Below are 27,267 nucleotides of genomic sequence, written 5' to 3'. Positions count from 1 at the left end.
CTACACTGCAGTTTGAGGGTGTCTGGGGGGACAACATATTAGACCAGGGGTCATCAAATATGGAGGGCCACAATGTCTTCAGGTTTTCGTTGCACCTCATTCAACACAAGACCATGCAAACTGTTAATAGTCGAGGCAAATTACATTCACGCATATTTGGCTACCACTTTTGTGTGTGTGCAATTTTACACAAATTGTGGAATGCTTCATTTGTAGCATTTTCTTCCAAAAGCCCTTTAATTCATTATATTTTACCAACATGCCTTGAACCATCTTCTTGAATTAAGTCAAATAAGGCATATGTAATGTTATTGTGGCTGTTCTTGTTTTAAAAAAATATAATTAAAAAGTTTTAAAAAGATACAGTTTTCAATTTGTTGTCAGACTCAAGAATGATTCAACAAGAAGCAACACCTAATTAACACAGTCAAAGAGATATCTGTCCTGATGATCTGTAGAGATCTTTGATAAGACGACAATCAACACTCAGAAGGTGGAGGAAATGCAATACAACGTTTTACATTATGCTTCTCTTTTAAGATTTTATCTATCTAAAATAATGTTTCTATACTTCAGGAAGCATTAAATGTGTTTCATCGATAAAATGTAAATGTAAAATGTAATAAATTGCTCTCAAATTTTATACTCATTTATAATTTTAAGACAATGATGAATGATTGCATTGTAAATTCCTCTTTATCAGTGTGTGCCCTTTTCTATCTTAAGCATAAATTACTTTTAAATACGACAAATTCAATAGAGCTCAGTTTGTTCATTTAAATACACTAATTAAAAGTGTACTACTTACAACACACACTGGTCTAACTTTAAGATTTAAAGAAAAATAATTTCACAGCATCAGTGATTAGCCTGATACTGAAATCTGTATTCATTACAGTAAAAGTGCAATAGACGCATCTTATTTGTCAATTAACATCACTGACAAGTCTTGCATGTACGTTTAAATCAGTTTGAAAGGGTTGACTGGTGAGGATACATTGAATGCATGCTTTCTTTCCGGTCACAATACATCACTGGTTATTTCATTAAGGGCTTTCCAATGCTTTCTTCTTCATTTATGTGCATTTCAGCATGATTAATAGTGAGAAAATGTGATTGCACTAGCAGCCAAACCATCACACATGCAGCTGCAGCCTCACTGAGCTCATTTGCAGGAGGAAAGGGTGAGAAAATGTAGATATGACCGTAATTTCATGAGTAATTATGCCTTCTTATGTAACCGATATACACTTTCCATAAGTCTTGCCTTGGCTTTATCATTTAAACATCTGACATTTGTCTCTCAATAGATAACTAAACCACAGGCAGCCCACACAAACTTAATTATTAGTCCAAAGCAGAAAATGTATAGTGTTCAGATTTCAGTCAGCTGAAATCTCTGAGACCTTTAAAACAGTGGTCTCCAATAAAGAGTGCTACTCCAGTTACACTTATAGGTCACCCCTACAGCAGCAATTTCTAAAGTCAGGGAACATGTTAGATTTTGATCCGTTCAGTCACTTGTTCCATTTAAGCAGAATACTGGTCCTAGGGCTGAAGGCATATTGGGACCTTTGTTCCAAATGATCTCTAAATGACCGAATTGATCGAAACCACACCTGCGTAAGTAATCACAAGTGAAAAGTCTATAAAAACGAATAAAGGACACCTGCTGGAGACCTCTGACCTTAGAAGATTTGGAAGACACAATATGGAAAGTATAATCCATTCACCTTTTCCAATGTACAACCTATATGAGAGGAATTTGATCTGTACAGTGTTTCCAAAATCAGCCCTGGTTTTGCGGACACTAAAAACGCCCCGATTTATTTTCAAATGTAGGATGTTTAAAATTGCTTAATCCATGTTTTTTTATTTTATTTTATTTTTTAGGCCATGTGGATTTTACATTGGTTAAGTAAATGGTTGCATTAGTGCGGACGAAGCCCAACAACCAGGACAGCGCAGATCAAACTGCCCTAAATACAATTTATTTTTCTCAGTCTTGCTTGTTATACTACAGGCAGTAGTAGACAGAATCACCGAACTGTATGACTGAAAGCCCCTGCCCAGGCAGAGTAATCACACGAGTGCCGCCTTGCATTAGTGAACTGTTTGGCTCGCCGGACTGACTTCAAAATTAATGAGGACTCGTGTATTAGCCGCAGACACGGCTTAGAGACACAAAGCCACAAGAGCTCACACTGTGACCACACCAGCCCACAGCTTTTCCATCCCAGCTAGTAACTAGATCCAGTCTAAAAATCAGAGGGCAGTTCAACACTTCAAAGGTACAGCGGTTTCTAGTTTTCATTAAACCTCTGGGCTTAATTACCTAAGTTGTTATTAGCCTATGATGTCATATCATCTGTTCTCCTCCAGGTCTCAATCAGTTGCCAATTGAAAGTATAAAACCTGCAGGAATCCAGCCCTCTAACACCGGCAATGCCCACCACTATTCTAGTTTGAGCAATTAGGCTTTTTCGCTCTGTGACACAGACTTGGTACAGCTGTAGACTCTACAGTCATCTTGTAGTCTCTCCAATTGAGAGCATGAGATCTGAACAGCCCGAAACGAACACAAAACGCACATACCCATTCACTCGGTTGCCACGGCAATACCGCCACCATTGACCAAGAGGAGCACGATGCACATTGTGTTGTTTGGGAAAACATAGAGCAAGTGCGTCAAGCAGCAGCAGGAGGCGCATGAAACCATATTTAATATTACGTACATAATCAAATTGATGCAGACAAGAAGCAGGTGGACAAAATAAATGGCTGAGTGTGCTTATCAGAGGCAGCTGGATCAGAGTCATCAGAGAAACGGCAGACGGTATCACTGGGAAAAGCACATTTACATTTACAAAGGAAAACCAGGCCCTCTCAGGCACAGGCCAGGGCAGGGGCAGGTAATTCCAGTGCTTGAGGGCCTTTCAAGTAACAACTGGCTAAGACCTGGAATGAACCGGTGGTTTGACCTCTGATCCAAACAATGACTCCAATAAAAAAATTAAGACCTGAAGAGGCATGAAAACAAGAGACCCCGCTGGTCCGCCAGGATAGGAATCGCCCACTCCCGGGTACAAGAGTGAGGCTCCCTCTCTGTAAGCGACAATAACACAATGTGTTGATGAAATAAAAATAAAGCAAAGAAACGGAGAAAGGATATGCTCGCATTGTTTCCCAACGCACTAATTCATGTCAACTCGACACACAGCCGACCCACACTTGAGTTTTATCAGCATTGACATACATAGCCTCAACAACACTGGGGTTCTCAATGTGCATTAAAGAAATACACTTGCGCAACACCCACACAGTCAGACAAAAGCAAAGGCTCACACTTGCACAGATTTCTTCAAAAGTGGACACAAACAGCCTAAGCACACCCAGGTAGCAACATACCCTCCTCTTGGTTGGTTGTGTCCTCAGGGTTGCTCTCGCTGTCCGCCTCGTAGCCTTCCTCCTCCTCTGGGAGCTTGATGCTGCTACCCTGGGACTCCTCCATCTCCTCCGACAGGTCGTCAGGAGGAGCAGCCAACTCACCCCCCACCTGGTGCTTCTGCCGGGGTCAGAAGAAAACCATCAGAGCTCTAAGCCCTCACTGAGCCTGCCCTGGCTCTCAGCACCCTGGCTGTCTGAAGTACACCCAACTGCTATTTAATAGTCATTCCATGCTCCTTCAAAGAGCCTGAGGTAATAGAAAGATATATAAACTCTCCACTGCATTTAAGTGTCTTGATAAACATATAAATAATCGCACAATCTATCTTTATTTTTTCCCCTGCGGCTGAGAGAGACGGAACTGGATTAGATTTCTAATGTCTTTATGGCAGGGCTTGGAGCTTATCCCATAAAATAAATAAATAAACTGGTGGATTCAGAATATTTTCCTACTGTTACCGTTCCATCTACTACAGAAAATATTTGTAAAAATAGTCTGCGAATTGCTTATAAATGTGCTTTTTTATAAATGTGTATCAAGTGTAAACAACAAAATCTATCTATCACTTGTTTGCAGGTTTTGTTCACGTAGTTTATTACACTGCAGATTGCTTCAGCTCTGCCTCACATGAGCACACTATAGCGCAGCAGACTGAAAACATGAAACCCCTATTCTGCAAAAGCCAGCATAACTGGCATATTAACTTCAGTATGTTAAAGTTTTTTCGTGCAGCACCCTTCAACCAAGGGAACATGTGTGGGAAAAACTAAGGGGACACAAAATAGGTTTCCCTTTACAGTCAGCTAATTTAAAGGGGTACTGATGTGATTTGCATTGAGAAAAACACAGACTTGTAATAATGATGACATCTGGACATTCAGCCTGGGGACAAGGCTGTTACATAAGCAGGAGATACATTTGTGACAAACAGACTGCAGCTGGAAACTCTACAGTTTATTCCTTCTCCTTGGAGACCTATCAAGTGTTATTATGAGTCCTGCCCAGTACGAAAGATTAGATCACACATGTCCTTTCCTAGCCATCACCTTAAAATGAAAGGATTATGATTTGAATCAGTCTTAAATGTAACACTCCCAGGGATGTGTGAAAAGGTGCTTTTACAAACAGCCAGCTTGCACCAGCACCAGGGCTGGACAGGGCCTTACCCTCTCCATCTTCTCCTCAGCCACGTCCGAGTTGGTCGAGACCTCCGCCAAAGCCACACGGAGCAGGGAGTCGAAGAGAGGGATGGCTAGGTCAGAGGACACCACCCCGGAGCGAGAGAGCTGATCCTGCATCTCGCATATAGTGACCTCCACTGACGGGTGCTGCAGAGACAGAGCCCACAGTCATACTCCAGCAGCGTGCGACTCCGAACACTACAGAGAGATCAAAGAGGACCCCGTGATGGCCAAAAGGACCTTAAGGAAAATTCTGACCAGGATCTACAAAGTACTTTAGCTCGTGAGCCACACTGTATTGTTGTTGAGTTTTCTTTTTTTTAAACCTCTGTCAACAATTATTCAACCAGATGCAAGACCGAGGGTACAAGATCTGTCTTGGGTTTGGAAAAATGGGTAGTTGTGTTTATCAAAGAGTCCCATAACAAGAACTGTCAATTCCTTCTGGGCTCAGCTAGGTTTAAATACACCTACTGTTTTGTGAGTGTGTGTTTTGTTCTGTTCATCCTCCACATCATTAGGGTGGATAATCGAGAGTCTACTGCATTTCAATGAAAGGGTGCTCAAGTGGAGAGCAAAACTGATCAAGAGCTCGGCTGGATTGAATAGTAGAAACTACAGGGTCCACCCCCCCCTTGAATCAAGAAACCCTGCCTTACTGTATACGCTACTCTATGCAAGTTGTTTCTCAGCGAGTTTGAAACATAAAAGCAAACTAACGCCAACCCCTCTTATCGCCAGTTTTCCCTTTCCCCTTTTGCAGTCATTTATAGTTGTCAGTTTCCCTGTACCACACCTCTTTTTAATAATTTTTCCCAAACATGGAACTGTAAGGGAAGATTATATAGCCAGTTGTTCCTTTTTACAAAATTATATTTATTATAATATCACCAGTTTTCCTTCTAGAATTGTGTTTCCATGAGTTCTTTAATGAGTATAGTGAGACAGGATGGCATATTTAAATATAACTTAAGAAGCTGAATGAGCTTTTCATTTTGTACTGGTGGCGTACAGAAATCATTTGAGCAGGTAGAGGTAGTACCTGGAAAGAGAGCTCGGGTTCGATTTTCTGCAGTCCCGAGTTAGCGCTGTGAAGGCATATCGCCAACAGAGCTTCCAAGAGCCTAATGCTCTGAAGGGGCCATTCCTCTTCCAGTTTCTTGGCCAAATCTTTCCTGTTGGACTCGCTCAGCCCCACACTGCTGGGATCAGCCGGGCTTGGAGGAGCGCTCACTGCCTCTCCCAAAACGGGGCCAAGGTGCTCCTGCTGGGGGGGGCTGGCTTTGGTTTTGACCTCCCTTTTCTTCTTGGCCTTGCTGTCCTTGGTTTTGGACGCCAGCTTCTGGATGACCAGGATGATGAGCCGGGAGCAGACCTCCAGGCCGCCGAGCTTGTAGAACTGCCTCTGGAAGACAGGGCTGGAGAGGTAGATCCAGCGGCAGGCAGCCCACACGTCGGCGGCCCGGCGAATCTGCTCCTTGGAGGGTAGGGTGACGCTGTCTGGGGAGAGGCAGGGAAGGCGGCCACCCAGGGGTTCGCTGGCCGTGCTGTCGTAGCCGGACGTGTCCTCGGAGTCATTCGCCGAGTCGCGGTCCGAGTCAGCCTCCTTGCTGACGCACAGGAAGGCTACACACAGGAAGAGGTTGATGGCGCTGAGGTGGGCCTCGCTGCCACTGCGGGGCACCCCTCCTCCACCGCCCTCCCGCCCCGTCCGCCGGCGAGGACAGGTTTCCTTCAGCCCAGCGTAGAACTTACTGAAGCTCTGCGGCCCCTCGCCCACGGCCCCCCGGCCCACGCCAGGGCCCTCCCCGGTGCGCTCCTCCACCTCGGCACTCTCCAGCTCCTGCAGGGTGATGCCCGCCTGCCGCTCGCCCACGCTGAGGATCAGCGTCTCGAACACCCTGAGCGCACACGAGCGCAGCGCGTCCAGGTAGATCAGCTCGGTCACCTGGTTCAGCCCATTGCAGCTCAGGAACAGTTCCCGGATCACCCTGCAGACAAGTGCCAAATGTTAAGAATATGTGCAGAATCTTAACTCACTTAAAACTGCATTAAATGCATTCCTGTAACATTACATAAATGTAACGAACAAAAAAACAAAACACACAATTGCAGTATCACACACAGTAAGATCTAGCTGGGGTTATTTAGAATCAAAGTCACAAGACAATTTAAACCAGTGCACAACTGACCAGACGAGGAGTGCGAATTATAACTAACAGCATAGTACAGATTGTTGGCTTTAATTTAAACTATTGGTTAATTGAATCGCTTGGGAAATAATTGGAATAAATAAATAAATAAATAAATATAGAGAGAGAGAGAGAGAGAGAGAGAGCGAGATATGAAAGATGTGTAATGAGATGCACATTACTGTGGTTGAGTAGCTGGTCTGACAGCAGCTTCCTCGCTCAAATTAGGGAATGAATCCCATTTCATGAAGAAACCCATTTAAATCGTGAAAAGCAATCAGATCTTCACAAAGAAAGCTACTGCAACTTAAATTGCTTAAAATGGTATTGATTGGATCTGGGGATTTGGACCTGCCAATTAAGTATTTAAATTACAACTGCTGAATACGTTATTTTTATGCAAATTTTTCTTTCATTGGCATATTACAGAAGAAAATGAAAGACCAGAAAAATACTGGAGAATACTGTTGTATTATTCTGTATTCATATAAAAACTATTCTCATGGATATTCAGAGTGCTGTGAGGCTTCCTTGTCACTTTAAACTGAAAGTTAAACCAGTTTTCTTACTGAAACAACAGTACTAAGCTTGGAATTAATGTAATGAAAGATCCCTTCACTAGCAGGAATAAAAGTTTAATATAAGTGTCTCTGACCTTCTGTCACAAGAAGACCTTTCTGAGCTCTTAAGGCTTCTGCTAAAAGTAACTATAAATGTTATCATTACTTTCATTATGTTCTGTATTACTGTGCGTTTAAATAATGCCTACGTTTTACACCTCGAGTCCAAGAATTTCCCTTAGCCAGGAAATACAATAACAAGGCCGCAAAAATGTCTCTCGTTCTCATAGATTACTCAATAAAGTATGTCTCGGTATGTGTGGCTCCAGATCTGGCTTAAACACAGTAAAGCAAAATCTACTTCAATGCAAAAGGATTGTTGGAATTCATGTTTTGCTTCAAAGCTGAATTCAATCTGGAAATCCGCATTAATTAACTCAATGTACAATAATGTTTTTGTTTAAAGAATGTTAATTGTAATTCCTGCCGCCACTTTGACACGTTTTAATCTATCTGGGTTAGGTACAGAAAACCTGTTATATTCTATGAATTTACTATTACTCATACACTCAGATGTGAATTCCAGTATAGTATAATTATTATGCAACTGAGGTGGCACTAAACTATTCCCCTCAGGGAGAAAAATACATTTATAGAGAGATGTCATCTACATATTGTAAACATAATTTGCAATAATTTCCCCCCCATGTCAATGACAACATTAGAATATTACAGACTGTAAGTATAACACTTCCTTAAAGCAAATGTGGAAAATACGCTTTTGCTCAACAATTTCATGCATGTGGCCCATTGGCACAGCAGAAATCAATTTAGTGGTAGAGTAATGCTCTGAGCCAGACTGAATAATTCCCAGTTAGTATGCCAGGTCTGTACAGGTCTGCTTTCTTCTACACACCACCAACAAAACAGAATGATTACATAAAAGAAAAACACCTCTGGATATGTGGGATTGTTTAATGACAGGTCAATAGCAGTCTTGGCAGCTCACTAAGCCTAAAATGATGCTTTAATATTGGCCAACAGTTTTCTCCTGTGTGGAAGGGGTATAGGAGATTTTGATATTAGGATTAAGAATATACCCTGAACATTCAACGATTATAATTATTGATATGACCATGATTGTTATTTTTATTAATAATTAACCACTACTACCAATGTGAGATAACATGGCACTTAAATCGGGACAGAAAAGGGTATTTTTGTAGCATTTTGCGTGTCACAATATTACAAAAGGGAGTTGATAATTAAATCTTGTCCCCTTTTAACCTATCTATCTTCTCCTCCTTCTCTCCCCTCTCCACCTCTGAGCTCTCCTCTCTGCTGCAGGGTCACAAATCCACTATGTTCACCCCTTGACCTCCTCCCCACTCACCTCTGGAAGCAGTTCCTACTCTAACCAGCCTTCACCCTGCTCAAAACAGCTCATTCCTCTCAGGTTGCGTCACAATACAAGACTACAATACCATATTATCACTTCCTTATCTTCAGCTTTAATAAATACTGCAAAGCATTGTTCAGCCAGAGAAACCATTGTGCATGTTGGGTAAACACAAATCACTCAATTCTGTGCCTTCACCTGGCGAACTGATAACAGTGCAATGTCAGGACTATAGGCCCACCAAACATTGCAAGTAGCAGATTTTACTGGGTTGAGACATTTTACAAGCCTCTAACTTACGTTTTAGTGTTCAGTCGTGTGGGAGAGACAACAGGAGAATCGGAGAGGCTTACCCGAACTTGAGGAGTGCAGGCAAGGTCTGGAGGTAGATCTGCAGGACCTCGAGGGGCAGGCAGGTGCTGTGGTAGCTGCAGGCCTCGGCGCAGCCTGTGGTGATGCCCAGCTGCTGGGCATGGTGTGCCAGCTCAACCCCCCTCTGGAGCACCGGGTTAAAGATGTGGGTGTACAGCTGCCACTGCACAACTGCGTTGCCGCGCTGGGTGAGGTGGCACACATGCGCGGCGATCTGTAGGCTGAGCTGCCGGTCCTCGCTGAACACCAAGTCTTGGTACGCCTCCAGCGCGTCCCATTTCCACAGCATGTCCTCCGCCCCACCGCTGGGCAGGATCCCCTGGGAGCGGTAGGAAGGGCTGGGGGACGTGGACCCCGGCTCGGCCACAGCGCTGCCCCCGTTCCCCTGCAGGGTCTCTTCCAGGCTGGGCAACTGGCTGCTGTCCACTGTGCAGACGTTGCAGGAGGCCTGCTTGGCTTTTTCTGAGGGCTGCCCTCCTCCCAGTTGCTCCAGCAGCAGGCGGCTCAGGATGCTCAGCACGTGGGACTGGTAGCTGCGCAGGGCCGGCGCACGGAAGGCGTGAAGTAGAGGTGCCACCACCGAGCGTGGGTCCATGCAACAGCAGATGCCCACCGCCTGCATGCCACCCAGGATTTGCAGGCAGGCAGGCCCCGAGGACGAGACATGCTGCAGTAGGCGCAGACACTGGTGGGCGCAGGCAGCCAGGCAACAGCAGCGCTCAGGGTAGCACACCTCCCCACCCGCCGCGTCCTCCTCAAAGGGGTTGCGGCGGGCCGGCTGTTTGAAGGCAGACACGGGCAGCCCCGAGAGGTCGCGGTGGTGGTGCTGAAAGTGCGAGTACTCACAGCGGCGGTGCCGGCGCCGGGCGCACACGGTCTGGTGCAGCTGTTCCGATTTGGCCTTCTTCACGGCACTGACGATCTTCACCACGCCGCTGATAAGGCCGCGCGCCCGCTCTCCCGCCTCCACAGACACCTCGGGGTCCCGGGAGCCGAGCCACTCCATCTGCAGAACGGTGGCCTCGAAGAGCTCCAGCCCCCTTTGCTGGACGAACTCGTGGATGAGCTCCACAGCCTGGCTGAAAAAGAACGGGTTTGGGGCTGAGGCCTGCAGGCAGCCTAGAAGGATCTGCAACACCCCCTCCAGCAGCTCGGGCAGCAGTAGTGCTCGGTGGCGGTACCTAGAGAAGGAGAAGTCGTCCTGCACCTCCTGCAGGGTCTTCTTGGGTCGGGGAGCGAAGGGGTCTGCTTGCTTCTCCAGGAAGCTGCGGATCTTCAGGGTGGCGCGCAGAAGGTCCGTTAGGTTCCTGCGCAGGTTGTCGGGCAGCGCCTCCCTATGGCCCACGTCCACAGACATCAGGTGAAGGATGGTGCGGAGGAGCATCCGCTGCACCAGGGCAATGGGTTCCTCCATCCAGCCAGCAGCAAAGTCCTCTCCTGCAGCCCCCCCACCACCACCAGGCCCACAGCAGTCTCCAAACTCACTGAGGATTTCAGTCAAAGTTGGTACCACACTGACAGCCAGGCCAGGGTTGTGGTTCAAAGTCATGTCGAATTTGCAGACCTTCTCGAGCAGAGACAGCAAGACGTGGCACAGGTCAAAGGGTGAATTCTCCATCCGATTGAATATGGACAAGGCTGCCGGGTCAGTCAGCGTCTCAGAGTCTGGGAGCTGGCCCCCGAAGAGACGCAAGTGGGGCTCGGCATTGTCTAAGGTGCCCATGGTGTTGGCGGGCAGAGACAATGGATGGGAGGCTTCACACAGGCGTTGTGGGCAGTTCACCAAGAGGCTCAAGCTGTGGGAGCGCCGGTGCCTGCCCCCAGTGCTGATGGTCTTCTCATCGGAGTTGGCGTCCGAGTCGGATGTGGAGAGCTGGGATTTCCGCGCATCCCTTACAGAGTAGCGTTGGGCGCTCCTCCGTTGGCGCCGGGATTTCCAGCTGCCAGAGACCCGCTTCCTGGAGACCTGCCCCTCTATGCCAGCCTTGTCTTGACCTCCTCTCACCGGGGAGGGCTTTCCATCTCGGTTGAAGAAGACATCCAACAGCGAAGGCAGGGTGAAATCTAGCAGGAGAACAAAATGAAAAACAGTGAATGAACAGAACCAGGCTGTATGTATGTGTTTTTCAAGACTGGGAACACATCATTGGTTAATTGGAGATGCAAGGGCACTGGATAAATTAATGGAACTCTGGTCCTTGAGGGATGAAGAGTATTTAAGAGTTGCCAATTATCTCTAAAATTCTGCATTTCCAAGACATCCTACATTTTGAATAAGGCAGAGATGAAGAGGTTTTTAACACTACTTTCAATCATTCTTCAAGTTAAACTGTAATTAAAGCCCACCTCGTGCAGGACATTAATAAACTGGATATCTCTGAAATTTAGTCCTGTGCAAATTCACTATTTATTACATAATTGTATGCAGGCTCTTCCTTTGGTTTACACAGCATCATAGACCTCTTAAACGGAAAAATTCTCCTCAGATCATGTATCATTTTAGCAAATTGACAACGTTCAATGAAGCATGAATGGCTACACACGTCCAGCAAGAGAGCAAAGATTTATTTGACGTCACCATCAAATTATCCTTCAGCCAAGCAAATATATGCTCTCTGATCCGACTGGTGCTGCAATATGCTTAATTTTTCATTGTTAATGCAATTGAAATGCAAATATTTACACCTGGTTCATTGCATAAATATCATGTCATCTAGTCTGTGTATTCTGACCTACCATGGACACACCCTGATAATTAGTCCTGTAAAATAAGTGACTTAAAGACTTAAAGTGCATTTTATTTTCAAGACAGTCCAACTGAGGATACAATCACATTATTGAGACATATTCACGGGGTGGGGAAAAAAAAAATATATATAATGATTTAAAATTAATATGTCATTATAAAAGCCTCTTTAACATTCACCAATGACAGGACAGTATGTCCCTCAACAGTGTTTCTTTTTCTTCCTTGCCTCTAGAATTGATTCACAACTTAAATATAGTAACTAATAAGGTAACAATGTAGGAGCTCCTCGTTACAAAAGATTAACAAGTCTGTACTAGGAGCCTGTGTCACCTCAGGGTCAGTGTCCCCAGGCTGTATCTCAGAAATAATAATTAATCAAGTCTTATCTAAGGTTGTGTTACAATTTAATTTGTTTAATAACAATCATCACTAATGAGGTTAGGCTCTATCCTATGTTGAATTAGAAAAGGGATTTATCATTGAACCAATATATATTATAACATTCCAAGGATCAAAAGCAGGTCATAGCATGACTGCAGTGTATGAAGGTAATTTCTCAGAACAAAAAAAAAACCTCTTAAAGCCATCAAATAAAAATGAATGAATACAAATCTAGATGAGGAAAGTGTACGTTTCTTTTCTGTTTTGTTTTTTCATCCTATATCTGTGGTCCTGTTTGCATTGTGGGTAATACGGAAAAGGCCACAGCTGAACAAAGAATGCATTCTCTTTAAATCTCAATTTGTCATCTTCACATTCCTTTATGTCACTTAAAAATAATTAATACAGCTCATCTAAATGTGTTTATGATTAATAAGTGTACTGTATTGTATTTATTTATTTATACATTCACTGAATGTGTTACCGAAATGAATAGTTTCCCAAGTGTTACCAGATTATATAGAGAAATACATATTTTTGTATATAAAAAAAAATTGAACTGCTAGGGTGAAAAATGACATTATTGTACAAACATATGTGTTACCATGCTTTTCTTTCAAATATCAATACTTTAGGTGTTCCTCTTTTTGTCCTATTAAGCACAGAAAACTCCAGACAAAAATAACACCCAGCTTATTGGCGTAGAGTTAAAATGCAACACACACAATCAAATCAAGGAGATAAGGGAGAGAGGGACAGCAAGTTACCCCACAATGCAGCTCAGAGAAGAGGAGCAAAACTAAAAAAAATTACAAACCAATGCACTATGAGTACCAAATATATCAGATATTACATAAACTATTATTTGTTTCATATTAAAAAAGCCTCGAGGTGTTTAGAAAAGTATGCAATTACAATTTCTGTGCATCAAAACATGAGATCAATGATACTGATGAAGAACTTCTGTTCTTTAGCACTCATTTTCTGTCATGGTATAGCTTACCAGGGGCTTTCTCCTCCTGGACGGGGATCTTCCAAACCAAAGGCAGCAGCGACAGCAGCAAAGTTAACAGCTCTTCCCTGCAGGTCAGCTCCTAAAATCACACACACTGGCATCAGCTCTGTCCAGCCTGCTCCACAGAGTCCGCAGTGAGGCTGCCAGGTCAACACAGACTCTCACCCAGGCTGCTCAAACAAGCTGGGATTCATTGGACTACAGTGTACTTTCACCCCTATGTCCCTCTCTCCTCCCACAACCTCCAGGATGAAAGGGGGAGAAAAGGAACTAAAAGGAGGGACGGCAGCTACAGTTGTAGACAGTAGGGATTTCAACAGAGGGAACCTAGGCGATGCCTCTGATATGGTTGCCATAAATACTGTTGCAGTCACCCCTTCCCAGCAACCCTCCCCCAACTCCCCCTCCCTAACCCTTCATGTTGAAAGAATTCCTCATGGGGTGGAGAACACAGGTCCCTAAGTGTGAATTAAAAGCAAATAGGGAGCTGCTGCTTTTCTTTCTGTTTTTTTCAGGTAATTAGCCACAAGCAAGACGAACGGCCTTCTCAATAACAAACAAAAACCTCCAGGGACCTTTAGTGCAAAGGTGCAAGAGCTGGGGCCGGGATTCTCTGCTGTATGAGGGACTGTACCACACCGCACCACACTTTTAAAGGACTTCATTTTGCCCCTGGCTGAGCAGTCCACTCTCAAAATGTCCGATTCATCCACTTTCACACTTTCAGCCCCAGCCAAACCGCAGCTGGAATCCCAGGAAGGTGGGTATAGCACAGTGCGGCGTTATTTAACAGAACCTAAACCACCTAGCTCTGTTTTCGGGATGGCCTGCGGACGCCTCAACAGTCAAATCGAGATCTGGGTTTGTATTTGCCGTTGGCATGAGGAGTATTTTTTAAAGTCTCGGTCTTAAGGGCGCGTCTCGGTCTTTCGGGTTATGAAATCACAGCTTGGTGTGGGACTGATCGGTTTAGGATTGCTAGGAGCCATGACAAGCGATCAATTCAAAACGCAGGGAGCAACTCTAGTGGTCACTCATTGGATGTTGCAGGGTCAAACTGTGTTTCAGCCCCAAGAAGCCAATAAAACTCATGTAAACACCTACTGGACAATCATTAACCACCATTAGTCATTCCATTACTACAGAGTATAGTATAGTATAGTATCTGCTATTTTGAATAATTGCTTATGTGGCTAACATTCATTGAATCATGGTATTGTTAGTGGTAAGTTGCATTCAATATTATTTAGACAACGTGGAAATAAATTATGTATTATATGTTAAAACAGAAAATAATCCTAATTTAAAGGGGCACATGAGATTAAATGAAAGAAAAGATCTAGTGCAAAATATGTTGTACATTACATTTAAGCATATTTAACTTTTTTTATATATATATTTATTATCATTTCAAACAATATCAGACTTTCCTGGACTCGGACAGTTTGAAATAATAATAATACATTTATGAAGTGCTTCTCAAGAAACTCAAAGCACTGTGAAGTCCAAAAGTAGTGAAGCAGTGACATAAGCAAGGCATGCAATGTTTCTTTTAGAGTTGACTTCAGTACAAAAGCAACTTCAACGACCGCAAAAAAAAGTCTGGACAAAAACCTCACACAGTGTCACATGATTGGATTACAGTGTGTCAGCAGACAAAAGAACTGAGACTACACTGTAATGTCTTACAGCTGGGGAAGAAAAAAGTAAATGGAGGACATCATTAACACTATAGAGACACGAGGAGAGCCACTGAAGTTATTATTAATCAAATTAGGCAGGCTGGCTGCACTGCCCCAGTTGTGAACGAGCCCACTAATTAAATTACTCGAGGTTAAGCAGAGGGAATGATGTGTCCAATGAGTCTTCTGTACACAGCTATTTCAGAGATCACAACAGAGGCTTTCAGCAACACTGGTGATCAATATGCAATAACTAAAGAGGGCTGTGAATGTCTTAAAGCCTTTGCAGATTGACCAGTCTAGGTTATGGCTGTATGAAAGGCATTTTATCTAGTGCAAGAATGGGCTACAGTCAGGTACAGTGTGCAGGTGAAGGATGAGAGGCTATCTACTGAATAATGCACTGGCCAGGCAGAATTCAATCCCAGCTGCGGTCTACCTGATATTCAGTCTGCAACAATGGCTGCACAATTTTGCATTCTGGGTTTCTCTCTCTCCTCTACTTTTCAACATTTCTGAAACTAATACCATTCAGGAAAACAAAATGTTATAGACTTCTGTATTGTGTTTTGCTTGTAGCTAGCATTTTGCTGTAAGTTTGGCTGTAAGATTAATCTAATATTTTGGAGGCATAAGCCATATGAAAATTATGTATTAGACCTAGTAGAATAAAGTCAAGAACCAAGTATGTGTAACGATACAAGTGTGTGAGGGTGTCAGCGCTCACCTGGTCTATGATGGAGTCCAGAGTGCTGAGCAGCAGGAACCCACGGCCCCGTACTAGGTACTCCCCCAGCGCCACCATGTGACTTTCTTCCTCCTCCTCCTCCCGCGCCTCGGCCTGCTGGGCCACCGCGCTGCACAGCTGGTGCACATCTGTCAGGAACTCCCGGGCCAAAGTGTTACTGGCCCCGCTCATGTCCGAGCTGCAGAGACGAGAGAGAGTGACACGTTTGGTTGTAGTGCGCTGACTGCAGAATAGATAGTACGTTGTTACTTCACCAAAATCGAAAAACTCCTGATTAATTTGTCAGATGTTTATATCCTGCGGCTGAGCGATGCGGTTTTAACTGCTGGTACTCATGGGCAGGGGGAGAGAAATGCTTACATTATACAATGGTTGGTATTCATTACAAAGATGGTTTGATTAGGCTGATGCAGAATATTTGATGGGGGTCTATCTAAATGCCCCTCAGCAAGGTAAAATCCCTGATGATCTCTACCTAGGAGAAATAGCAGGACTTCCCATTCTATTCCCAAGATTGACCCCTTCAATTGCGTTTAATTTCTCCAAACCCAAAATGGAGCACACAAGGGATTAACATTTGTCAACAAAAATATTGTATTAGATGTTTTTATGAGGTTTAAACTGATAGATTGTAGACTATATGAAAGACATTTTACAAAAACGACCCAGTCTTGCAGCTTTGCAACCCCAGGTTCAGAAAACAATGATCAATAGTTTAATGTAATCTGTAGGGAAACATCTTGGTAATTTAGTCACGCATTGGAACGAGGGCTTCTGACAAGTTTCAAACCCACCCCCGCGCAGACCCCCAAGGCCCTGGGAATTTCCTCATAGAAGGCCTCATGTTCTCCCCATTTAAATTCAATCACTGGAGTTTTGACATTCAAAAATAAATTATAAAAATAAACTATTTTGTCTAACCCGTGCCTCATAAAAATCACAGTTAGGTCTCATTTAATCTGTAAATGAATTAAGCCTCATCAGTAAACACAGAAGAGCATCACAAAATGTACTGCCGGTAAATGAATAACTTGTTATGCAATGCGACTGAAACTAAACAAAACCAAAAATAGTGGGGGAATAATTTTAAATAACTACAAACAAATGAAAGCTCACCACTTATGTTTACAGAACCACACTACACCGAATGAGGGAAATGGAAATGGTTTCCTTGCCAGAAAAGTCTAGATACTCTGGGCTTTTACTCTCGACTGCTAGGACACTACTGCTGAACTATTCAATACATTTCTCCACAACAGTTTTCTACACACTGTGTGATTTAACTAAGACGGAATGTGTAAGAAAACCACGGAGAGATCCCTCAGTCACTTCTTAAAGCCGAAGGACATTTCTGTCCTTATCACACCATCAAATCTATATACCAAAAATCATGCACTGGAACTCATGATTTCAAAAAAAAAAACAACTAAAAACAAACACACACACACACACACACTCAAATAGCCCGATTTCTACTTGTGCAGATTCATTAAAGCCACACTGGAAAATTGTGAAATGAGGTCTACCGAAACTATGATATACAGTCGCTCTTAAGTACATGCGAGTACAAATTAAATGCAATTTGCTCATATTAAATCAAAAAAAAGATTATGACCATATCGCACTAGGCTTTACTGCTTAATCCATTAAGCCTGTGTGGCTGAGCCCCCTCCAATACAGGCAGGAGAGTAAAGGGAATTAGAAATTTCTTAGAACGAGTACCTTCCTCATCACAAAACAGCCGAACGTAGTCTCCTAGCACATGACTGGTATTACCTAAAAGACCCAGAGAAGCCTGTCCCCTTAACAAACCGGCCTTCAGCGCACTTACAACTATAAAAAACACAAACACAGTGAACTACATAATGACACTACCTGTGGTAAAACCTTACAGCTCTCTCACCTCCTGTATTCAGTTTGCAGCAGCGAAACACTGTCATTATCCCAAACAGACAGATAGGATGTCTATATCCTTTACTCTATTCATTTCCCTGCAGCATACGATCCTCACAGATGATCGGAGGATTACAGGCCTCTGCCCTCAGAGCCTCACTGCGCTGATGACTGAGTTTTCTGTTCCACGGTACAAATTCCATTAAATCAGAAACTCAAGTGGAAGCTTTCCAGATTTGGAGCTGATCCGTGTATCACATGAAAGCATGTGATGTCACGTGGGCGCAGCCTACAAGACCAATTCTGGACTGGCCTCATATTATCACCGGGTTGTGGTTGGTTCAACAACTACTACCGTACTTTTTTTGGTTTCTTGTTCTAAAGCTCCATATTAATGCTTTCCTAACCTAAGACCTTTTAATTAATTGGCTAAATCAGCCTCAGCTGAATAAAATTTTATTGTACTACAGAGTAATCTGAAAACACAAGTTGATTAAAGGCTAGGCTAGCATTCCAGTCAATTACAATCAAAGGAATGCATTGAGTTCAGTTTGCATTGCCATGCCCTTGCACATGAGCATCAGGTAGGAGGAAAATGTAATAAAACATTACAAATATCCAGAACCACGGGGTGAAAAGAAGATACTAAACTAATTACAAAAAGTATTATACTTTAATTACAAAAAGTAATTATGCTTTTAAATCTCTGTCTCGCTCTCTCTCAAGAAAAAAAACTCTTCACATTATTTCACAGGTCTGCTGAGCAGTATTTAAAAAAAGAGAAATCAATATTCAAAAGAAGTTATTATTTACAGCCAAAGTTATTGGCTGTGTGTACGGTTCGATTGCTGCTTTGCGTTCTGAAGCCCGTGTAATGACGACAGACAATTATAAAGTGTCTGATATCTAAAGAAGTCTCATTCACGTCATCAGTTGTCTATACAAGTCCATGTGACAGGTCCCCCAGCAGGCAAGCCTGTACTAGGCCCAGTTCCTGTCAGGCTTTGATTACCAGTCTCTGAGAATGTCCTGCATTATTTACTCGGGTCCCTGCCACATGGTGAGACCTGCCTTGTGTGCCCCAGATACAGGTCACCCTTTTCCACCACCTCACCCACCCCCCCATCACTGAAGGAAGCTGAAACACAAGCTGGATAAACAAAGAGCTTCAGTTTGTGTTCATTTTCATGCTGTACAACTTTCAAGTGGAAACCAAGCAGACTCCCCGAGTAATTCCCCTGACACACTGACAAGGGAAAGTGTTAAAGAGAGAAATGCCTAGTTGTACACATGCTCGAACTCCTTACAGACACAGGGAGTCTGGGTTAGGGCTTCCCACTGCAAACAGTAAAACACAGATCTATCAGGATCATTTTAGTCCTCTAAATTAAAACGTTGATGTGGCGATATTCACTGTACAGCTATGCTTTGCAATACTTTCAGATCTGATGCAATCCAAGAGCACCTTATGTAGCTCACGTTACTTGCCAACATTCATGGTTATATGTAGCCTATATATTGTTGGCACCCAGAAGGCAGAAACACAATGAATTAAAATAAACAATACTTGAATTGAAGCAAATAAAACAAAACAATTACAATTACAAAACCACAGGCACATGGGCCTGAAACAATAAAACAGAACTTCAAGAAAGCATTTCTCTACAGCCTCTTCCTCTGTGCTCTCAGGAGGGAATGGTGCTGGTCCAGGGGGATATTGGCCAACCAGACATGAGACAGCAAGGGGCTCCCAATTATTTAATTAGTCGATTAAGCCTCCCAGACCAGAACACCAGAAAAGTCTTGGAGTTCTTATGGCAGGGCAGCTAGGAATCTGCACTAGTAGTCTGCATATAAACAAGAAGTACAGTAGAACATCCGAGTGTCTGACAGAAGTACAGTAGGCTACTCCAATTTATGAACTAGCCTAAGTGCCCTAAGATTGAAGACAAATTACTATCCATTAGTACAGCGGAATGCTCTCAGAAAATGTACTGATCCGTCATGCAAAGAGAAAAGCATACATTTTAGAAAACACATTTTCAGATTCTGTATTCTGTATTGTTTAGGGGGGAAACAATCTCATCTAAATGCATTGAACTAATTTTACGTGTCTTCTCAGAGTCCAAACTGTTGCTCTTATCAAGACCCACACCATGCACAGTCTCATTAGATTAAAGGAGCCTCGATAAGTTGAAAATGATAGCAGAGAGGTTATTTTTCAAATGCTGTGCCACATAGAATTATATTAAGTGTTTACTTTTCATGGCTTTGAGATAATAATCTGCATGAATTAGTCGGATTTAGTCTGAAAAAGACACCTGTATACAAGATGTGAACTGCTAAGTGTATTCATTAGGAAAATAAAATGAAATCCATCAAAATAGGTTGTTAGAATGTCAATGTCAACTTGGATCACCTCCAAGTTTAAAAGTCTCCTCCCACTGTAGCTGTATCTGCACCGAAATTACAACCAAAACAAACTGGCACACTTACCACTGGTACACTCGAATGTTGTCATTACACCTTTAGACACCTTAAAAAAGGCTTTAGACCGCTTCATTATCCTGACATCTGTTCTGTTTGCCGATGTGTTTTCAAAAAAATGTCAGGGCGGACTAGACAGGACGGTGGAAACAGGCACGGCTGAGAATGGAAAGCGAAAGTAAAAGCTCAAGCGCCAGCTACCTGTACCACGAGGTGCTGTGCGGGTTTCACGCGGAGCTGTATGGTTCAGGGCCACTGAAACCATAAAAAAAAATCACTGGCAATTACTATATCTCAGGTGACGGCCCTTCTGTCAGTACTCTGCTGGTCTCTCACTATCAGAACTACCCAAGCAAACTAGCAGGTCAGATTTCACGAGCTGAGATTACAAACTGTGAGAATGATCAAATATAATAAAAGCATCTTAAAAACCATATCATTAGGAACACTACTATATCTTTGTCATGCACGTTTACTAGGTGCAAACACTCGTTTATATCTTTCGTCTCTGGATAAAAGCAACTCATGTGACCAGAGCGGTACCAGGATGGAGTATTCAATAGATTTTTAGTTTTAAAAATATATTCTTATTACACACTACTACTATACTGTTCTTTAAATTAAATAATCTAGGTATAAAAGTATGAAAGGACAGTAGGACATTGGTCTCAACAAAAATCAGTGAAATCTGTAACAAGTTACAACCTCTTCAAAGTTTATTAAAGACGCTCGTTTTATGGCTGTTATATGTGGTTCTCATAATCATAAGATGGTGATTATGCAGTGAAAACAAGCAGGTCACTTGATTGAGATATGTGGTGGACAGAGGGCTTTTTGAGCCCATCTGAACTGTGTATTCCCTTTACATCTCCACGCTAATTATTGTGAACAAAATCGCTGGCAGCCTTCCCAGGTCTAGAGCCAATTATAATGAAAATTACAATTTCGTGAGTCTGAATTACAGTTACAGTGATATAGACTGCAAGGGCATTTTTATTCTTCTTTGGCGTTTACCTTAACAACTGAGATGGTTTCAAAATCTGGTAGTTCATCGTACTCTCAAAACACATCTCACCTCACTCATTGCCTTCTTCTGGGATCAATATTAAGCTTATTATTTTGAAGGACGTTTGCTAAGAGATCACAATAGAGATGTGAGAAGGTAGATAGTCAGGACATGTGTGTCAGAGATAAAAGATTTGTACAACTTCCACCAATACTCTTAATGGAAACCAACACATGCAATTTAAATTGAATTACTGGATTCATCTATTGGGGCCATATTTTCAAACACGACTAAAAAGGAAACGTGCTGTAGTTAATCAAACCTGTGAAAACTGCACAAGCTGTTTTCACACATCTACATGTGAGTGTTGAGTCACTTAGTTGACTGTAAATGCTGTTGACTTTTACTTTTATTTGTGTTTAAAGACAATTCATTTACATAGAGCTCGTTTCATTTACTTGCTTCAGAATACCCTATGGCAGCGTTTCTCAAATTTAAGGCTCGTAGACCCCTCCTGGAGACAAAATGCATTTGCTTTTCTCTAAATAAAATACAAAATGTTTCATAATACTGGAACATAAGAAATTAAATATTGTTCATGAAAATCATTTACAAAAAAAAATGTATATACACATTAAAAACTGTCACCAACCAGAATTTCACCGCATCCTTCGATTCCAGATTCTGTACGTGTTGGACACAGTGGAACAGACACAGGAATTGCTCCAGACACTGAAGAGTGACCTGTAAAGTGAATGAGAGAGAGAGAGAGAGAGAGAGAGAGAGAGAGAGAGAGAGAGAGATATTAACCTATGTACAGAGCAGCCCTGGATAAGAGACCTGCGAGACCTAAAGCTGTAAAGTGTCCCACTCACTTCAAATGTCTTCTAACTGATCACTTTTCTTCTCATCTATACTTTCTCTTCTTACCTATCATTATGTAAGGCTTTTTCAAATCTAGATCACACTTTTAAATGAGTGTGAAAACTGTCTCAAACAAAACAAAAACAGGACGCAGTGTGTGTTTTTTATTCAAAGCAGTCGCCTAATCTGCCATCTCTGCAGAAGCAATTCTGTAAATGCATTAATCCTGCCATGCTAAGTGGCTTCATTAAGGCAATAACATGGGTAAATAGGATTGGACCCATTAGGCCGTCTGGGTCAGACACTCAGCATGCCCATTTCTAACATTCCTCGACCAGAATATACCCCAAAATAAAAGCCCTTCTGAATAAAAATAATATGCTTCATTCCCTCCACTCCCTCTATAATGCTATAATGTGCTAGCAAGGTAGTAGGAGGCCATTCAGTAGCATGGCTGTAATCTATTAATAAATTGAAAAATAAATATATAGATGAAACCCAATAGGGAGGTTTCGAAATAAAAATACAAATAAAATATTACGGAAGAGGCCATTTGGTCCAACTTGCTCATGTTTGCAGTAGGTATTCAATCCCGTTAACCATTTCTGCTGGGTAGAATGCTCCTCTACATCCATCTTTGTGTAAAGGAGCTTTTTTCCTCTTCTCGGTCCTACATGAACCTCCAGTTTATTTCCACTTTTTATTGATCTTATTGTTTGAGCCTAAAGTCTTCTGAGGATTTGGAAAATTAATCTTAACTCCTCACAGCATCACTTTTATTCAAGACTAAATTATTTCAAATGCTCTGTGTAAGATACCACTCTGCAGCATGGAATTGGTCTGGTTGCCCTTCTTTAAAATGTACCAAATGCACCCACACAGTGTTGTTAATATAGAGAAGAAACAACTTCTAAAGTTTGAGAGATAGTTTTGCTGTATCATTAATCTCAGTCAAGTGGGCCAGGTTTTAATAGTCATCATGGACGAGGAGAACATTTAAGCAATCATAACTTATAATGTATACCCAAGACAATACTCCAATACTGGATTAAAGGAGAACTATTGCCTTTTGAAAAATGTGGGGAGTCTTTCATTATAGAAAACTAATCAGTAAGTATGGTCTCTGTTCAGTTGATATCAATATCATATTTTTTCTTTCTTTTTCTTGGAGCAATCTAAGTACAGTGCCTTGCTCAAGGGTACAGCAGCAGTGTCCCTCACCTGTGATTGAACCCACAACCCTACTAGTCCATAATCGCTACTCCACACTACTCCACAGGACTGTTGCTTCAGGGTTTCAGGTTGTGACATTTCATCACTTAACGGATAACAATATCAGACAGGAAAAACAACTGAAATAGAAAGAAAAAGAACACTGATATTTGTCTTACCTCATAGCAAATGCTTCCACGCTTTCTAAATGTATATTGAGCTGGGGTATTTCAATATTGCTTTTATAAAAATCAGTTCTGTGATTTAGCCCTTTAAGCTTTAATGAGGTAACTGGAAATGTTTCCCTCAAAAAATAACCAACTGAATTAGATAAATACACAGATAAAAGGCAGTCCAAAACACAATGTGACAATTCCCAATCCTGCCCACAGGTGGTGCAGTTTCCTATGCTACCAGTAAGACATTTAACAGAGTGGAAAAAAGTGAAGGAAAGAAGGCCCTTGTTCCTCATTATTGGCTCACAATGGCACGTTAATGTCACAGGTCAGCCCCATTTCATATAGCGTGCTCAAATCCTGCCACCCACTGGAAACATTAGCCTCAGGTGCTTCCATGAGAGAGACACACCTTCAGAGCAATGTAATCAGATTGTCTGTTAATCAGTCAGGCAGTATTTGATGATTTGAGACATGATGCAGGGGGAAAACACTTAACCGGCTCAAATTCTTTCATTGGGTTCAGTAAACCACAAAATAAATAGCAGTTCAAAAATCTGGCAAATTTGGTAATTTTGTTCATTAAAATATTTTTATATTTATAGTTTCCTTAAACCTATTTCAGGGTATTTTACTAAAAAAAAAAGAAACAAACATGTAATTACAAATAATTAAAACATTGATTTTAATTGGATTTAAAGTGGTTTATAATTGACCAACCCTACCATTCACACTGAGCTAGGTACTGCATCAGCATCCTTTTTTAAATCAGAATGATCAATTATAGGCCAATATCAGTACTTACCATATATATGAAACTGGCTCATTTTTATCACGTGGACTGGCGCAGTTAATCGCATTGACACAAACTAAACAGCAAACCTGGTTTCCACTTCAAAGCATTGAATGCATAGTATTCAAAGTAGATGTTTAACAGACAATGACAACTAATAAAAGGTTTTCGCATTTTTAGTTTTTTTTAGTTTTTGTATGATGCTTTAAAATAGATTGAAATAGTAACATACAAATATCGAAAAAAATTATTTAATAAAATGAGTTGATTTAAAGCACCACCCTGTTATGAAACTCACTCCTCGGCCCTGGCTTATGCACACCCAGTACCCCCGTGACAAGCTGCCGAACAAAATCTCAAATGGAAACAAACGCACAACGCCACTCACCAGCTCCAGAAGGGGCTCCTGCCTGGAGTGAGACAGAGCCGAGGCAGGGGAGACGGTGGCTGCCCAGGACGGGACACCTCGCCTGCCCCGCCCCCCACCCCACTCTGCTCCCTCCATTCCCCCCCAAGCCAGGCAACCACCCAGCAGAGTCGCCGCTGAGATCACTGCACACTGGAAGGCTGGGCGAAGGAAACAGGAAGGAGGAGATGGAGGAATGAAAAAGAAAAAGAATCACATGGAGGAGGGAAGGCAGGGTTGGGAAAGAGGGATGAGGCACTGCAAGGAAACAAACAAGAGAAAGAGGAGACAGCAGAGCGATGGAAATCACAGGCAACGGCAGTGCTGTGATGGAGGGAAATTGCCAAGCGGGCATGAAGGACAGGGGGTGTAGCAATTAACCCACTGACAGCAAAACATAGCAGTGGACTGCAGCCTCAGTGGTGGCCAACCCGGTTTCTGCAACCACAATCTTACATGTGTCAAAATCCATGGTTCCCATCCCTGGTCCAGGAGGAACTCTGTCTTCTGGTCTGTGCTCCAAACTGACTTCATCTGACCCCTACACTAATGTCACCACCCACATTATTCCTTGCTCATGCCCAGGGGCCAGATGCATAAACCACCTTAAGTATTGGATCATGTTTGTGTAAAACACAAGTCACAGATTGACTTCAGTGTGTTTAAGGACTTGGTGCAACATCCTTAGAGTGAAGCAACACTTAAGGGGAAGCCCAAGGAGAAATTTCACTAATTTCACTGCAGCTGGCCACAGTCTTTTTTCACTTCCTCCTGGACAAATAAAGAGTTCCTTGTAATGTTGTGAGTGGCGCCACAGTACAGGGAAACTACACACACATTTTAAAGGCATTTCATAGGCCCCATTTACCACAAGACTGGTATGGGACCAATCATCCACAGTAAACCGACTAAATGGATATGTACAAACACTAATCATTGCAGTTCACCAGCACCCTTAAGTTCTACAAACCTACAGCAATCTTTGCTCTATAGAATTAATAGGCTAAGTAATTGTTTGAGAACAATAAACAAAATTGATAAAATCATGTTTTGTAAAAGGCTGAAGTTCTGAAAGCTGAGTAATCATACCTGAAATGAAGAAAGCATATTCATATTTAGATAGATGGACAGATAAACCGAGAGAGACTGATTAAAAAAAATAATTTAAAATATTGATGCAAAAGTACTGCAGTAGCTCCAGAAACGTAATATGATTATAGGACTGTGGTTTTCAATTTATTAACTAGATATGATTGCTTGTTTAATGCACGGTAATAATGTAACTGCTGACTGAGACGACATTGATTAATTACATAATATATTGTTAGTCTAGTCTTTGTAAGAGAGTCTTGTGGGCACGCATTACTGTCCAATGCATCTTCTTCTCCAGCCTTTACACATAATCAACTTGTGAACCCAGTCACAGGAAAAGTTGACATCAATAGTTTAACTGGGACCCCCACCCACACAGACAGCAAAGGCAGTAAAACAAGGGGTCTGATTAAATCTCCCTGGCCACTAGAGACAGGAAAGGGACTATTTCAATTATTCAAATCAATTGAAAGGCACATTAAGAATTGACAATCTCTGAAGATAGTGAGCATAATTTGGTTGTAATCTACGAAATGGATGGTCTGCCTGCCTTTACTGAGCTGGATCACTCCATCAAAGCACAGCTGAATAATATTAGTGGAATAGTCCCACAATAGCACTGAACCCCAATGATCTTCAGAGAGTCCCCGCACCATCACCATTTATAGGTGTTGCCTAATCATCGGTTACTAAAGATCTAGTTCATTTTGAGATTTGAGAAAGGTTCCATGAAGTTATTGGGAAATACACTGATATGAAAGTCAGAAGACTCAGAAATGATTTAAAACCACGATAAAACAGGTGATCTGACTTACTCTTTCAGCTCTTGAGGTCTGGAATTGCCTCCGTTCTGATGTACAGAATTTCAAAAGAGCAGTTAAAAGTAAATTAGTCACTGCATTGTGAAATACTAAAAGGCAGGAGGACCCAGGCTGACTTCACTTTACACACTCAGTTTAGGTTGGTTTGTGTCATACCAGGAACATGTTATTGAACATTTCTGTTATTTCAAGTTTGTTTGTGTAGTGCACTTCTTCATGTGGAATGGAAATGTATTGGTTTCAAGTGGTCCTTATCCAGAAGCGCAAAAGTGAAAGTAGTTTGTAGGGCTTAAATAAAGCAACAAGGCTGGGAAGATCCTTTGTGTTTGATCAGGTCACTTCCACAGTCTGGTTTGCGGTTTGAAGTGGTTAGTTTCCTAGTGAACCAGAATGCGTTTGCACCAGCCACCTCCTCACTCTAGTGGTCTCCATGTTTGGTTTGGTCCGCATCCTAACAGTGATTACATCACAATCAGGATTTCACATAGAAGTCCAAATTAACTGAACTGCACTTCACCCTGGTATGTAACAATGTGGTTCCCAGCCCTGGTTTGGCAGTACACCTGTGCCTGCAGTTTATTGTTCCATCAGAGCTCTAAATTACTTAATTGGAAATCATGTTTTGCCATAATTGTTTAATTGGACCATTTTAAATTTACAGCTGTAGGAGGATTTAAATTAAATAACTAAAAGTGAAGGTGGATTAAAATGCATCACTCTAGTAGTGGGCTGCTAAACAAAGCATAAGGTAAGCTGGCATTCAGAAAGATGTGGCATAAAATAGCACCAC

General features: G+C 42.2%; 1 protein-coding gene across 3 annotated transcripts in view; it reads right to left on the bottom strand.

Annotated features, from left to right (window-relative positions):
- Positions 1–27,267, bottom strand: part of lyst (lysosomal trafficking regulator) — an 88,125-nt gene that overhangs the window by 43,705 nt on the left and 17,153 nt on the right. For 2 of the 3 annotated variants that reach the window (XM_066697127.1, XM_066697128.1), the window contains exons 3-9: positions 21,766–21,857; positions 15,707–15,905; positions 13,286–13,376; positions 9,134–11,216; positions 5,672–6,620; positions 4,615–4,776; positions 3,409–3,565 (exon numbers count right to left, since the gene is read on the bottom strand). In XM_066697127.1, coding sequence (XP_066553224.1) covers positions 3,409–3,565; positions 4,615–4,776; positions 5,672–6,620; positions 9,134–11,216; positions 13,286–13,376; positions 15,707–15,905; positions 21,766–21,857 — 3,733 coding nt within the window. Of the gene's footprint in view, positions 1–3,408; positions 3,566–4,614; positions 4,777–5,671; positions 6,621–9,133; positions 11,217–13,285; positions 13,377–15,706; positions 15,906–20,116; positions 20,254–21,765; positions 21,858–27,267 lie in introns of those variants that run through there. The other variant, XM_066697129.1, reaches the window with a different exon arrangement.

This window comes from Amia ocellicauda, chromosome 23, assembly GCF_036373705.1.
Source record: "Amia ocellicauda isolate fAmiCal2 chromosome 23, fAmiCal2.hap1, whole genome shotgun sequence".
Classification (NCBI taxonomy): Eukaryota; Metazoa; Chordata; class Actinopteri; order Amiiformes; family Amiidae; genus Amia; species Amia ocellicauda.
This window is presented reverse-complemented; position numbering and strand designations above follow the sequence as displayed.